Source organism: Drosophila elegans, unplaced genomic scaffold (assembly GCF_018152505.1).
Source record: "Drosophila elegans isolate 14027-0461.03 unplaced genomic scaffold, ASM1815250v1 contig_149, whole genome shotgun sequence".
Classification (NCBI taxonomy): Eukaryota; Metazoa; Arthropoda; class Insecta; order Diptera; family Drosophilidae; genus Drosophila; species Drosophila elegans.
This window is the reverse complement of record NW_024545513.1, coordinates 19115892-19130673: the sequence shown is the minus strand read 5'-3', so window position 1 is coordinate 19130673 and position 14782 is coordinate 19115892. Positions and strand designations below refer to the sequence as shown.

The window sequence follows — 14782 nt, the reverse complement described above, 5'->3', positions numbered from 1 at the left end:
ATAGTCGTTAGATGCGGTGTGACCGTTTGCAATCTCCTGGTTATTTGAAAATAATTTATGGTTGAAATAATTTCGATTGATTAATATCAAATTCGTTATTATAATTTGTTATTTAATAACAAAAACCAAAAACAAAACAAAAATGTATTTTTGTTTGATGGTTTTAGGGTAGAGTGGCTGACTCAAAAAACATACGAGCCGACGAAAAGCATCGTTAATTTATTTAAAAATGTAAGCCTACCTGATTTACAAATAATACCCAATGCGATTGTCTTTATTGAACAAGTTGGAAATATTTATGTGATGTTTTGAAATTTACTTTATTTAATATTGAAATTCGTTATCACTGGATCTTGCTGAAATCACCTAAGATGTAGCGCATAACCTACAGCTGTCGTCGCCCTTCATCGTCTCCTTTGGCGACAGTCTTAGTACAAGATCCTCTCCCAATCAAATGAAATCGATGGAATCGTCGTCGATCTCCACCAGAGAAAAGTCGGAGGTGCTGCCGAACATCCACCAGTGGCGCAGGATGTTCCGGATGAGCAGGCACCGTGTGGTGACGAACTCGAAGAAGTGAAAGAACAGGGCGCTGGAGGTGAGCAGGGCGCAGGAGGCGACGAACACCTCCTGGACGGTAAGCTGCTCGGTGCTGCCCTGGTTCAGATTGTCCATGCACTGCAGAACCTGCGAGCAAGGCACCAAAAAAAAAAAAGAACATTGAAACTTGAGGATTTTCTTTATAAAACTGCCTATAAGCGATGCAGCGGCAGCCTTGCCCACCCTTGCATTTCATATTTCAGATTGAACTCTACCAAGCTGCCGATGCTTCGTTTATAACCAGGACAAACGAAAGCTCACCTGCTGCAGAATGATGTGTGCCAGTGGCATCAGTGAGGCGCTGAACAGCAGGTGTTTCACAATCAGGCCACAACAGCGACCGCAGCAGAAGGTTCGCATCATCTGCTTCAGGCTTACCCGCTCCTCCGATATGTCAAAGGTCGCATTACAGATCTCGCAGCGATTATCCCGCCTGTGCATAATCCAGCGCTTCAGGCACTTCAGGTGGATGAAGCCCTGCAAAGGTCACCTAGATCCCGTGAGCCGAATACACTCGATACCAGCTTACGAGCATTTCTGTTCGAAATTTTCACAAATTTCTATTTTATTTACTAACTAAAAATCATTTTTTACTGTATACCTTGGCTTTTACTAAGACATTTGGTATATATATATATATTATATATAGGTATTTTTAGATGGTCACACACAAGTGTTATTTATAGCTACAGAATTTGCGTTTAAACCGTTAAAGGTTCATCAAAAATTGTATGGATAAAATATAAGATTACTTTACTTTGCCATGTTATTAAATAACAAATTCGCGTTTCAATTCTAATAAAAATATCAATCAAAGATTTAAATTAAGTTTTATAAAGATGGCGAAATTCTTCAATTTTGTTTAAATTTTTTTTGTGAATCTCGAACAGGAGTACCCCGAACTGGTTTTAATTTAGAACATGGTTGGGCATGGCTGAAATGACCCTCGCTTACCACGCTGCCCTTGCAATTGCACGGACATTTGATGATCTCCATGTCGTTGCGGTTCCAGCGGCAAATGCGGCACGAGTTGCCATTCTCGTTGGCCGAATGGACGCTCTCCTGTGAAGGTCGCCGGGTGATCGGTGGCAACATCCTTTGTCGCGCCGATGAAATTTCTAGCGCGGCCATTGAAGCGGTGGGTGTGCCACTGGGCAGCTGAGCCGAAGGATGACCAATTTCCGGCGAACAGATGACTTCCGCTGGCGCCGCGGTGGGCGGCTGAACGGCGAGGGGTGTGGCACTACCGGTGGCCGCAAAACCATTCACCAAACGAAGGGCGGCAGACTCCGAAATAACTGGCTGATGTTGCGACATGTTGCTCTGACTCGAAGATGTTGTGGTGGGTATATTGTGTCTTCTGCACTGCTTGCACTGCTGTTGAACTGCTTGGCGGTAGGAGCGTGTGTTTTTGTGTGCGTAACGAACCAAATTTTGATATACAAATTTTTACACTTAATTTTCCTGCAACATTTTACATAAAACTTAAACGCTAGACTTTCACCGAGTTTCTAAGCACACCTGATAAGTTATGCGAAAGGCACACTGCCTTACAAGTCAGTAATAGAGAAAAGATGTTCCAAACACAAACTTAAAATTTCTGAAAAAATAATTTATAAGTCATTGTTTTGAGCAATTTTTTAAGTACACCCTTCCAAAATGAGAAATTTTTTAAAATTCATATGAACGTTTTTAGCTTTTTTACATCCTGGCTTAAACAGCAAACAAAAGCTGCTTTATATTCATAGGCCCAAATCATATAGACACACATTGGTTGGGTTTCATTTGCTTTTTTTTATTTCTTTGCGGCCTTTTCAATGCCATTGGTTAGTAAATATTTCGTTCTCGTTACACGTACGTACATATAATATATGTTTATTATTACAGTAATTCATCAATGTGAGCGACGGCATCGAGACGTATCTTAAATACTTTATCAATTGTCGATGACCGCCAGCAGGGTTAGTAACTGCACTGCTTCATTTCTTCACAATTAAAATTATGACAAAAAAATATATAAATCAACAATTATTGCATAGTTTCTGCTTCAAGTTCGATAACAAATAATAATGCGTAATCGTAATAATAGTAAAAAATGGGTAAAACAAACACAAAAAACGTACAAAGAGTCGGCTGTTCACAATCGACGAGCCCTTTGCGCTTCAGTTAAAGAATATACATATGCCGATTACACAGTTAGATATTCGCAGGATGACGTAGGATCTTGGTTTATGGGATACATAAGGGGGTGTACTATGTGGCGTGTGTTAACACAAAATGCCAAAGAGGATATGTGGTGTAAACTTAAAATTTAATGAGTCGCTGCTGTTGCTGTTGAGAGTTGACTTGGATTTGGATCTGGATTTGGACTATTCAGCTGCTGCTGCTGCTGCTGTTGCTTCTGATGCTGTCACTGCTTTCGATGGATTCACTGACAGTTCCGGAATCGGCGATATATGCTCTGCACGTAGACAAAGACGCACTTCCAATCGGGGCGACTCATCTCCACCATATCCTCCACATCCAACAGTGGTGCAATGCCAGCCTTCTCACTGCAAAATATCAAAGTTAATAGTCAATGCAGAAATTACAGAACGTTTAATCAAGGTAGCAAAAAAAGTTATACATTTTTTCTGATTTTAAATCTTCAGAAATTAATCTAAGCAATTGCAATTCTTTAAAGGACAACAATTTCCTAATATATAATAACTACAAATTTATTTTTTTTTTGTAAGTACATTTCACAAAATCATTCCAATGGCTTTAAAAAATTATTTTCTTTGATATTTAAAACAATATTATATTTAAAGCAATCAATAAAAAAACTTGGTTTAATTTAAGAGCTACAAATTACATATTTTTATACATAAGTTATTATTGTTACCATATCAATTTTGGTTTTTTTCAACAAACTTCTTAAATATTATAATTATTTGCATAACTTTAATATTATATTTTCCAAGATAAAAAGGACGGTTTATTGGAACCATTTTCGTACTACTTGTATGTACGTTAATAAACAATATTTTTTTTTGGTGCTACATCATTGAATAATCTTTAGGAATTATTCAAGGGCATTCCACGGTGCGTATACTTACTCAGCAACGCTGAAGGCCAGCTCGAAATTGTGTCGTCTCGTCTGCTTGGTTAGTGTGGTGTAGTCAAATGCATCTGGCAAGAAATGGTGTATCAGCGCACAAAAGGCCAAGCCGTCTGACCAGCTCGAGCTAAAGTTGCTTATTTGGACGTTCTGCGAAACAACACACACATAATTTGCATTCAGTGATCAGTGGTGATCGATAATGATTGAGCGCACTTTTTTTTTTTAGATGGTTTGCTGATTTTGGGATGGCACTTGGAGCAAAAGCAAAAGCATTTAGTGCGAGATTGCAGCCTCCGATCCAATACTAACTAAGACTTAATAAGTAACTAGTAAGTGGGTCAACTATGTCGAAACAATAACAACAACAGCAGCGATAGCTATAGCGACAAAGCAAAATTGCCAAAACAAAAAAAAAAAAACTAAAAACGACAAGCGGTGATCGATTAAAATCGGCAGCAAATAGCGGTAAACGGAAACGGAAATGGCATCCATAATAATATTTTCTAATTTCTATTTTCTCTTTCGTGAATTGAGTTTGTGTGCGTGTGTGAGCGTGTGTGTGTGTGTGTGTGTCTGAGTGTGTGTGCGTGTATGAGTATTGAAGAAAGCTTATAAGCTCAGCCAAAGTTAGGCGCTGTTAGATGTTTTTGCTTTGGTTTATTTTGTTTGCTGTTGTAATTGTTTTCGGTTTGTCGTTAGATTTGTTAAATATGGCAAAACTAACAGCTAAATAACATCGGAGCGAACGGCAAAAACTAAAGAAACGATAATAAACAAGTCTATTTGTCAGTTGGGGTCAAAACTAGCCATGCTTTTTGCAAATTGCAATATATTGTCTTTAAAATGTCTTTGTAAAACAATAAATCAAAATCTAAATTTTAAAAAGTCGATAGATATTACCGATTAATTATAAAATTATGTATTTCGATAACAAAGGTCCATTACGATAAACAAAATGTAGTTAGCATTTATTTCTTAAGCAACATAGAGGGAATTATCTGAAGCTATGTATATCAGCTATCGATCGAGATATTTTGTTTTATTTATCAATAACATAAAACCTTTTCGTCAGCGCTATTATTTTGACCTCAAGTGCATTAAATAAATAACAAACAATGGCAAGGATAACAAATATTGGCTGTGGCTTCGGCATTTCATAAATTTGTAGGGCTTGCTTGGTTTTGGTTTTTTGTTTTTGCTTTTTCTTTTTTTTTTTTTTTTTTTGGTTTAGGTTTTGGATACCTCATATTCCTGCGTTTTATGCTGACACCACTGTAGAAGTTGATCCTTGACAGTGGCGGCGCGCGCATTTAATGCCGGATCGGTAAATTTGAACAACGGTTGTGCCGAACCACCGGGGGTCGTGGGTGTGCTTGTTGTTGGAGATGATCTGAACAAATGAGTCAAGGTTGGAGGATTGCAGACGTTTTAGCGAAACTCACACAAAATCGGTTCATCTTCATGTTGTTCTTAGTTTCTGTTTTCTCTTTTTTTCGTGTGTTTTTTGTTTGATTTTTTAGTTCAATTGTGTTAGGTGTTCTTTTTTTTGTTTTATTTTTGTTTGTGTATTTGTGTGTGTGTATATATAGATATATTTTTTTGTGTTAGCAAGAAACAACAACAACAATTATTTGAATACGAAAAAAACTTGGACTGGAACAACTAACGCGATGTTTTTGATTTTCTCTCAACGAATTTTTGGGTTTGGTTTGGTTTTTTGTTGGAATTTTTCATTCGCCGAAGAAAAACATAAAGAGACAGATATAGAAGGAAGGAGAGAATAAAAAAGAGGGAAGATCGAGTCCAGTTTCCATAGGCTAACTAGAAAAACAGAGGGAGACAGTTGGGTATTCTATGTACATAGGGCGGAATCACCTTTCCTTCACTAGTTCATTATCAGTTATAAAATATCCTTGACGATTTCTTAGCTTTTTTTTGGGAGACGATACTACAACACACTTCCATAGAGAACCAACACCAGAGATCGTATATGCATGTATGTGTTAGAAGGGTGTGTGAAGATTGAGCTTGAATTGCATATATCTATTGTGTAAGTGTGAGACACCCTTCTTTAACCAATATAATTATTTGAGTGTGTTTGTGGAAAGGCTTGGAGAAGAAATCACAAAAGTAGTCCTTTGCAGAAGACATTTTTTTGTGCCCCTTTAGAAAATGAAGTTTTATTCATAGCACAGAAATCAAATTGAGCTTTAATAAAAAAATTTCAATGTGCTTTTACATTAAAGCAAAATGAAAAGTTAATTATTCTTATGCCTGCATCAAACTTTTCAAAACATAGATTATTTTTTTTTAGAGAAAATGGTAGAGACTGTTTAGTTATTAAAGTACTGTTTAGTTGTTAAGGTAATTTTTGTCTTAAAGTGATTTATTAACTTTTTTTTTAATTTTGTCAACGACATAGTCAGTGTCATAGTGGCACAATCTCTACTTTTCACTGCTTGCACTGCTTTCTTCTCCAACTGCCTTTGAATTTAATGAGTGACCTGCACAAATGTTGACTTGTGTGTATAGTATGTATGCCCTCGCTACCACATGTGTGTCTATGTTTGTATGCTCGTCGATATATGTATGTATATATATATATATATATATATATATATATATATATATGTGAAATAATCTGAATTATTGGTGGTTGGGGTATCTTACTTTTGCGCCTGCTGGGCGGCTGCCTGCTTGTCCAGCTGCTTAAATTTGGCCAAGGGCGAGATGTTCTTAGAGGCAGCACTACCGCTGACAGTGCGTGTGGTAACTACGGAAATGGAGAATGTCTTGGTTAATCCATATCCTATAGCATATATACCTTCCACTCACCCTTTGTTGTTGTTGTGGTCACAGTGGCACCGCCATCCTTGGACTTGCTTTCCGTTCGCTGTTCGCTGGTGGAGGAGCTCTTGTGCTGGGCTGCTGTGTGAATAGAGTTTTTTAGGGATGCGGTTTTGGATTTCGATTTTTTTTTTTTTTTTTTGCAGCAGGTGGAAGAAAAAAGAAAAGCAAACAAATTACATTTATTAGTTTTGGGGCATGCACAAAATCAATTACACAAAAAATATCAATCTGTTTGGGTAATCAACAATTCTATGGGTTATTGAAAATTACATGTGTTTTGTATCTTGGCAGGCAACACATTTACACACTACGCAACGTGTTGGAAAACAGCACAAAACTTAATTGTTTTCAAACGGTTTTTTTTTTCTTGGTTATATAATATCAGCTACTACGCAAAATTCAAAAAACAATATGGCATTATTCAAGCTGCCACACACACAAACGGGCAGGATTTTTTCCGCAGTGTGTGCGGTTGTGTAGTCCCCTCAAAAGGAAATGCACCACTGAAGTCACACAAAGAAACAATCAGAAATCGTCGCTAATGGTGTGGATATGACTGTGGCGGTGGTGGTGGTGGTGGTGCCTCTGCCGTCCATGGCTCTTTTTATGTATTATTGTAAATTTATTTATACACACAGAGCAAAATATGAAGTGTATCGTAAAAATAACATAATTACATAAAAACACTTTAAAGCTTATTAACATAACATGTAATTCGTTTTTTAAATGCGTTTTGAATTACAATTTTTAAGTTCATTTTACATATTTCCATCTGTGTAGTTATGAATTCATAAAAAAATCATGCACAAAGTGTATTTACAGTTACAGCTAAAAATCAACGAACAGCATGCTTTAAATTGAGGGACAGGGAACAGGAGCAGATCAGCAGATCGACAAAAAATATATAGACATAGATAAAAACGAAAAAAAAAAACTGATCAATAAAATAAACGAAAAACACTGTTTCCTCATCTCATCTGTGGTAGGGTTAAGAAAAAAATATAAAAAATATATACAAAGGACGACAGAGAGAGAAACAGTCGATTAAAAAATAAGGGACAACATAGGGGGTTTCTTTTTGCTGCTTCCGTTTTCTTTTCAATTTTTGTTTTTTGCTTTTTTGAATCCTTGCTGGACCAACCAACCAACCAATCAACCAGTCAATCAATCAATCAATCAACCAACCAACTAACGAACGAGCAAAAGAGCAAAACGTAACAAGACGTAACATAACGTAACGTAACGCAACGTAAGGGGAGTGTAAATGGGGATAAGCGCTAAAAGTCGACGCATTTTTACATTTCCACAATTGGCCAAGTAAAAACTTTCAGGCAAAACAAATATGTACAAGAAAAACGTACACACAAATATAAAACACACACACTTGTCTGTTTAATAAAGGTTTTAAGTAACTAGAAAACTTATTTAAATATCAAGTATACGTAAATCAATGGAGATATTCTTTAAATCAATATAAAATATTTTTGCTGAAAATCAGCAAACTAAAGGGGTTTTTAATTTAAAAATGTCTTTTTATTTAATTTTTATAATGAAGAAAATAATAGTATATTAATAAAACCATTATTCAGATTGCGACTGTATGTTTTCATATGTGTGTGGTTTTTATGCTGTTAGGCTGCTGCTGGGCGGTATAGCAATATTTTATGAATTTATTATTATCTTTTATTTTCTGGTAGTCAAGGCAGGGCAAGGGCGCTGGCAAATAAAGGGAAAAATATGGGGGGCTTTCAAGGCTGGCATTCTGTACATCTGATATTTTTCATATTTAACTCACAAATCTCGGAATATTGATCAAGTTGTTGCTATTGTTGTTGTTGCTGTTGTTCTTGTTGTTTGGGGCTTCATTTGGGACGCAGTGCAGCAAACAATTGTTTATCTTACTTGTTTATTATCGCGTTTCAGCGTGTGTGTGTGTGTGATTAGTGTTTTACAAATTGAGAAAAAAAAAACAAGGAAATAGAAACCGCCTGTAGTCCCTCAATTTTCAACTTTTGCTGCTTTTCTCTTTATCGTAATCCGCGTTTTTCTAACTGCTTCACGAAACTCAATTCGAACTTGGTGGGTAAAGTGAGGAAAAGTGGGGTGGGTAGGTGGTTCTGGGTGGTGGGCTAAACACTAAAACAAAGCTAATCCTAGGCTCAACAGTAGCGCTTGAGTATATCAGTAAACATTAATCAGTACAGTTGCCGTTACAAGTTACAGTTATCATTCCGTTTCGATGTCGATTTTTCGATTCGATTTCGTATATCTTCTTTTCTTGCTTTTCATTTGTTTTTTTTTTTGTTTTCTTTGTGATTATGTTATTATGTTCTCATCCAGTTTCGAACTGGAATGCCTCAATGCGTTTGATTTTCTTTATGTTTTGTTTTTTTGGTGGGTTAAATTCTTGGCTTGAGTGGTTGAGTGGTTGGCTGGACTGTTTGTTATTTGTTTATGTTTTTTATTTGTAAATTTTAGGCACCCATCATTAGCTGCTCGAAGGCATCCTCCACATTGCTCTCGTCCAGCAGGTTGAGATTCGCGATATGCGGCATGGTGGCGCTGCGACTGAGGCCACCACCCATCATGGGTGCACCACCAGCACGGATTAAGCCCAGACCGGCGGTGGAAACATTACCATTCGATGTCGTCAGCGAGCTAAGCGATTTTCGAGCTGCCGCCGAGAGTTTTTCACTCGTTTTGGTGCGATTGATGGCCGATTTTCGACTCGATGTCGTTGAGGTCACCGTGGTGACCTCAGTTGGTGACTTTTGACCCGAGAAGTAGGCAGCCACCGTTCGCTGTTTCTCACTGACTTGGGCCTTGTCGATGCCCGCCTCGTAGAGCTTCGGCACAGCCAGCGAGTGGCCGGACTTGGAGCGTCTCAGTTCGCCGGGAGATCCGGGTTGATTGTATTTCGCCGGACTGGGACCCGCCGTCTGTTGCAGCTGGCAGATTTGGTTCCACGAATCGCACTTGCTCAGCCGATTCACCCGCGATCCCGATTGTGTTCCCTGGTGCGAATCCTCCTCGTGATTCCTCCTGCTCATCGAGGTAAAGGCGCTCACATTGTTGAACACTATGTTGTGCGGTATCTCATCCTCGGGGGGTACATGTGGCTGTGGTGTCGCCGGGGTTTCCACAATGCTCGGCTTGATTTGCTGATGCTGATGTTGCTGTTGCACCACTGTGGTGCTGCTTATTGTGGTGGTGGTGCTACTGCTACTGGCACTGCTATTTCCCGGCTTATTTAGCTGCGGACTCTGATACGAATTGGGCATGTAGTGATGACGTTGTGGTGGACCAAATTTCTTCAGCAGCGGTGCATCCTCCTTGGGCAGCGAAGATTTAACTATATCCGGCGTATCGGGCGGTGCCGACGATTTGTACTCCTGTTCAAAGTAGGTACTTCTCTGGCTGCTCTCCAGGACATTGCCCAGACTCTTGCGACGCAGCTCATTGATGTGCTGCTCCTTTTGCTGTTTCTGAACGGTGGTGCTGTTCTTGCTGCTGACAATGCTGGAGTTAAGAGTTTGCTGTGACATCACACGATTCTGCAGGGGACGATTATCGTAGCCGGAATCTCCCTGGATGGTGTGACTACGCGAACTTAACCTGGGAGCATGTCTAGCTACATTGCTGGCTGTATTTTGAGGCATCTGTTGAGGCAGTTGTTGTGGTATCTGCTGGGGAATCTCTTGTGGTAATTGCCTAGGCAACTGTTGTGCAACCTGTTGAGGTAACTGCTGTTGAGGCAACTGCTTAGGTAGCTGCTGTTGAGGCAACTGCTTGGGTAGCTGCTGTTGAGGCAACTGCTTGGGTAGCTGCTGTTGAGGCAACTGCTTAGGTAGCTGCTCTTGAGGCAACTGCTTAGGTAACTGCTGAGGAATCTGTTGAGGGATCTGATGAGGAATCTGTTGAGGGATCTGTTGAGGAATCTGTTGAGGGATCTGATGAGGAACCTGCTGAAGAACCTGCTGAGGCATCTGGGGCAATTTCTTTTGGGGAGCCTGCTGAGTCATCTTTGGTCCCGTTTGCTGACTCATTTGCGGCTTGGTGCTGCGATCCACTGGAGGTCCCATGGAACCCACCGTGGGCACTGTATGGTGCACCGGATTCGCTGTCCAACTGGTGCTGCCCAATGAAAGCGAAGAACTGGCATTCGAGTGCTCCGAAGTGCGACGCAATCGCTGGCTCACAGACATGGCCATCGATTCCTGTTCGGGTTCATCGCCGGAATCGTCCACGGGATAGGTGACCACATAGGAGGTATGGGTCTCACCCAAATAGGAGTTGGCATCCTGATTGGTTCTTGGTGGTGTATAGGTGGGGTTCGCTTGGTAATTTATCTGTGGCATGCTGACTGCAGGCGATGTGGACATTGGTGAATTGGTAAATTGTGGCTGTCGCTTGGTTTCAAATGTGCTCAATTGCGGGAAGAGTGGTTCCACCAGAGGTGCCTGGTACTGACGACCATCGGGCGAAAGGCAACCAGATTTCGGCGAGCTGGGAGCCGTCAAGGGTTGTCTTCTTTGGTTGCTATTGCCCACAGGTTGATTACCTGGACCACCTCCCAGCTGTTTCATCGTGTACAGCAAGGACTTGGCCGCCCTTGAATTCTTACCGTAAACCTCGTCATCACTCATATGAGCGTTTCTTCTGTCCGCCACTCTCACAGCTGTCTGACTACGTGGCTTTCGCATTACCTTCGTTTCGGCTCGATACTCTAGCATGTTGTTATCCGAATCCAGATCGAGATCATCATCCGTGTTATCCGTCATCAGAGTGGGATTGGGCATGGTCATGAAGCTCGTGGGGCTGTTGGGTGGACTGTCCACGTCCACATCGATAGGACTGCTTATGAAATCGAATCTTCTGCTTCCAGCTGGGGGCAGATAGGTGGGATTTGAGCTGGTGAGTACAAGAGGCGCTGCCAGAGGATTGGTCAACGCGTCGGCCTGCTCCACAGCACTTGTAAGGCAAGGTTGACTCCTGTAGTTGTGAGCATTGCCGCCTTGTTGACGTCTCACTGGCGGAAAATCAGCGTACGTAAATGATATATTTGTGGGTGGCGGTGGAGCTTGATACACCTGTCTGGGTGGTGCAACTGTATCCGGTTCCATGGCATTTGGCAGCGATGGTCTCTTCTTGAACTCACTTAACGCTGGTGCCTTGGAACGCAGGGAATTGTGTCGCTGTAGATAACCTGGATTGCCATTGGGATAGGATGGTTGCTGCTGCTGTTGCTCGAGATTATCCCTTAAAGATCTTTCTTCGAAATGGTGCGCTTTCCGTCGAAAATCACTGTTATCCACCTTGGGCTTAGCCACCCAGGGCAAACCGATGGGTGAAGTGGCCGTTGAAGATGGCGATGGTGTATTGCTATACGACGTGGCCGATCTGGCCTGCAAATGTTGCTGTGATTGCGGTGGCTGTTGCGTGGGTGGCTTCCAAATGGCCGGATTGGGTTGTGATTTCTGGGCAACGGGCTTGTAAATACCCGGCTGCGGTTGCGGCTCATTTTCGATGGGACGAAAGACGGACTGGGGAGCGTGTATAAAGTTGTTGACTTGTGCGGCCTGTTCACGCTGTTGCTGAAGTCGCAATTCCATTTCCTGCCGTCTCTGGCGTTCCAGTTGCTCCTGTTGCTGGCGTTGCCTGTCCAATTGCTGTTGCCTTTCGGCCTGTTGTCGCTGCAATTGCTGCTCGTAGTATTCCCGTTCAAGGCGAGTTCGCTCCTCTCGTTCATATCGCGCCTCCTGTTCGAGTCGTAGCTGTCGTTCTAATTCCTGGCGACGTTGCCGCTCGATTTGCACTGCGGCAGCAGCTTGTTGTTGCTGCTGGAGCTGGAGTTGATCGCGTTGCAATTGCTCGCGCTGCAGTTGCTCTCGTTGAAGTTGCTCGCGCTGGAGTTGCTCTCGCTGGAGTTGCTCTCGCTGGTGTTGTTCTCGTTGCAGTTGCTCGCGCTGTAGTTTCTCTCGCTGCAACTGCTCGCGCTGGAGTTGCTCACGCTGGAGCTGCTCTCGCTGGAATTGTTCTCGCTTGGAGAGCTCTCGTTGGTTCTGGTCTCGCTGGCCTTGCTCCCTCTGGTATTGTTCCCGTTGCTGTTGCTCTCGCTGTATCTGCTTCAGATCCCTCTGACTTAGCTCCCTATGCTCACGCTGCCGTTGCTCCCTCTCATACTGTTCTCGTTGCATCTGCTCTCGCTGCATTTGCTCTCGCTGCAATTGCTGATGATGCAGCTGCTCCTGCTTGGCCCATCCGGGCACATGACCGGGCACTGGTGGCGGCTTACCCTTGGTCACCGTGGCCGCAGCCCCTGTCTCAAAGGTGTGCTTGATGTTGCCAAACTTGTGGGTCCAGTTCGAGACACTTCGTCCACCGCCGCCACCCCAACCCAAGCCAGTCTGATGACTCTGCTTGTTGATGAAGGCCAAAAACTTGTGATCGTTCTCGGTTTTTGGCTCAAACGGCGGCACCGCGTTGTGAACGCGTCGCTTTACGCTCACCTGCACCGCCCTTTTCAAACCCAAATGCGGACCATGATCATCCTCCAGATCCGAATCCGAATCACAGTCCGCCATGTACTTGGCCTTAGCCTTGGGTATATCAATGGTGTTGGCTCGCTTCATCAAGTGTTTTTTGCCGCCACCAAATCGACTGGAATTCGAACTGGAGTTCGAATTGGATTGCGAATTGCTGGGGGAATTCCCGTTGCCCTCCGGACTTGAGTTCTGTGAATTCTGGTTCGCCTCATAGCTGGCAAAGCTCACGGCATAATCACCGGAAAGTGGACGTCGGTTGGTGTTGGAATTAGGTCTCAATTGAGATTGATTCTGGGTGGGATTTACGGGCGCATTGGCCACATTGGGTGGTATAATGACTGACTGCTGATGCTGCTGCTGCGGAGGTTGGGCCACAAATTGATTGGGTCGGTAGAGTTGCACTGGCACTGCACTCGAACTTGGGGTCTTGGTGAGGGCAAAGTCCTTGCCCTCCAGGATTAGCATGTCCTCCATGTAGCGTCGCGCATCCGCCAGTTCCTCTCGACTCACGCCAACGGTGTGACGACTGTTGCGCTGGCGTCGCTTGGCAAATCGGGACTGCCGGCTATCCGTTTCCGGTTCCGGACTGCCAGCATCAGCGTCATTTTGGCGATCCTCCCCCACCCGCCGCTGATCGTCCGCCAATTTCTCGGGCGCACTGAGTCCACTCTGGAGGCGAGCCACCAGGCCGAGCAGAGCCTGCCGTTGGCCCCCATCAACGGCTAGTTCCTTGCCCTGTTTCAGGCTGCTCTCCAGGCGGCTGAGGGCATCGGTCACTTCCTCGACCAGGCTGCGATTCGCTTCACTGGCATCGCTACCACTGCGCTGCTGCAAGGTGTCACGCAATCCGGCGGCTAGCAGACGCAAATCCTCACCACTTTCCGTGCCAGAATCCTCTTTCGAAGGCACGCTCAAGCGGCTGGCTGTGCTGGCTATGCTGGCTGCTCCCGCTGCAGCTCCTGCTCCCGCTCCTGCTCCCGCTCCTGCTCCCGCTCCTGCTCCTGCTCCAGATCCCGTGACTGGCATTGTATCCGACTTGGCTTTGTCCCTGGCCCTAACCACTGTGCTAACCTGACTACTGCTAAGACTACTGGGTTTCCTACTACCTATGCTACTGCTGTTGCTGCTGCTGGTGCCTGGTCCTCCTGCTTTCGCTGCTGTTGTTGCCGCTGGCAGGGACTCACCCTGCTGCACCTGAACGCCGTCTGTGGTCGAGGAGCTGGCCAGCTCCACTTGGGCCAGCTTTTTGCTAACACTTTCGGTGACTTGGCTGGTAGTGGTCTTGGTCTTGGTCTCCGTCTTTTCAACCTTTTGAACAGCGCTCTGTTTGACCTCTGCCTGTTTGGTGACCTCCTTTTTGGTCACCTCCTTTTTGGTGACCTCCTTTTTGGGATCCTCGCTTTTTGCCGGCACTGCCGTCTCGTCCTCCTCCTCCTCGTCGCTGTAGTCGGTCACCTCCTCGATGATCTCCTCATACTCGCTGGCGCTGCTTTCCTCTTCCTCCTTCTTCTCCTGCTTCGGCGCCTGCTTCAAATTCTTTTGCTCTGCTTGCCGCAGCAAAGAAAGTCAAGAGATAAAGGAGAGATGATAGATAGAGAGATAGAGAAAGTGGTGCAAAAGACTTAAGACTCGCAACGAGAACGCAATCAAGCAATACAAAAACTCAGATAGGGATCTGCAATTT

General features: G+C 43.4%; 2 protein-coding genes across 13 annotated transcripts in view; both read right to left on the bottom strand.

The window, feature by feature from the left end:
- Window positions 1–306: 306 nt before the first annotated feature.
- Window positions 307–2136, bottom strand: LOC108138456 (E3 ubiquitin-protein ligase MARCHF7). Of its 3 annotated transcripts, none has more exons than XM_017260657.2 (3): window positions 1555–2133; window positions 862–1077; window positions 307–687 (listed from the first exon to the last, which is right to left on the bottom strand). In XM_017260657.2, exons 1-3 carry the CDS (start codon window positions 1915–1917, stop codon window positions 451–453), a joined length of 816 nt encoding a protein of 271 aa, XP_017116146.1. In that variant the 5' UTR covers window positions 1918–2133; the 3' UTR covers window positions 307–450. The 3 variants fall into 3 exon arrangements, with proteins under 3 accessions (XP_017116146.1, XP_017116148.1, XP_017116147.1); XM_017260659.2 differs by having other exon boundaries at window positions 862–1090; window positions 1555–1658; XM_017260658.2 differs by lacking the exon at window positions 307–687 and having other exon boundaries at window positions 920–1090; window positions 1555–2136.
- A 238-nt stretch (window positions 2137–2374) lies between these two features.
- The window catches only part of LOC108138497 (serine/arginine repetitive matrix protein 2), a 41261-nt gene continuing 28853 nt past the window's right edge, over window positions 2375–14782 (bottom strand). For 3 of the 10 annotated variants that reach the window (XM_017260710.1, XM_041707671.1, XM_041707664.1), the window contains 6 exons: window positions 14283–14642; window positions 6539–6631; window positions 6374–6476; window positions 4946–5093; window positions 3699–3850; window positions 2375–3152 (listed from right to left, as the gene is read on the bottom strand). In XM_017260710.1, the coding sequence (XP_017116199.1) occupies window positions 3029–3152; window positions 3699–3850; window positions 4946–5093; window positions 6374–6476; window positions 6539–6631; window positions 14283–14642 (980 nt within the window). In that variant the 3' untranslated portion in view covers window positions 2375–3028. Of the gene's footprint in view, window positions 3153–3698; window positions 3851–4945; window positions 5094–6373; window positions 6477–6538; window positions 6632–8465; window positions 10193–10315; window positions 14643–14782 lie in introns of those variants that run through there. The other 7 variants (XM_017260712.1, XM_017260714.1, XM_041707694.1 and 4 more) reach the window with 6 other exon arrangements.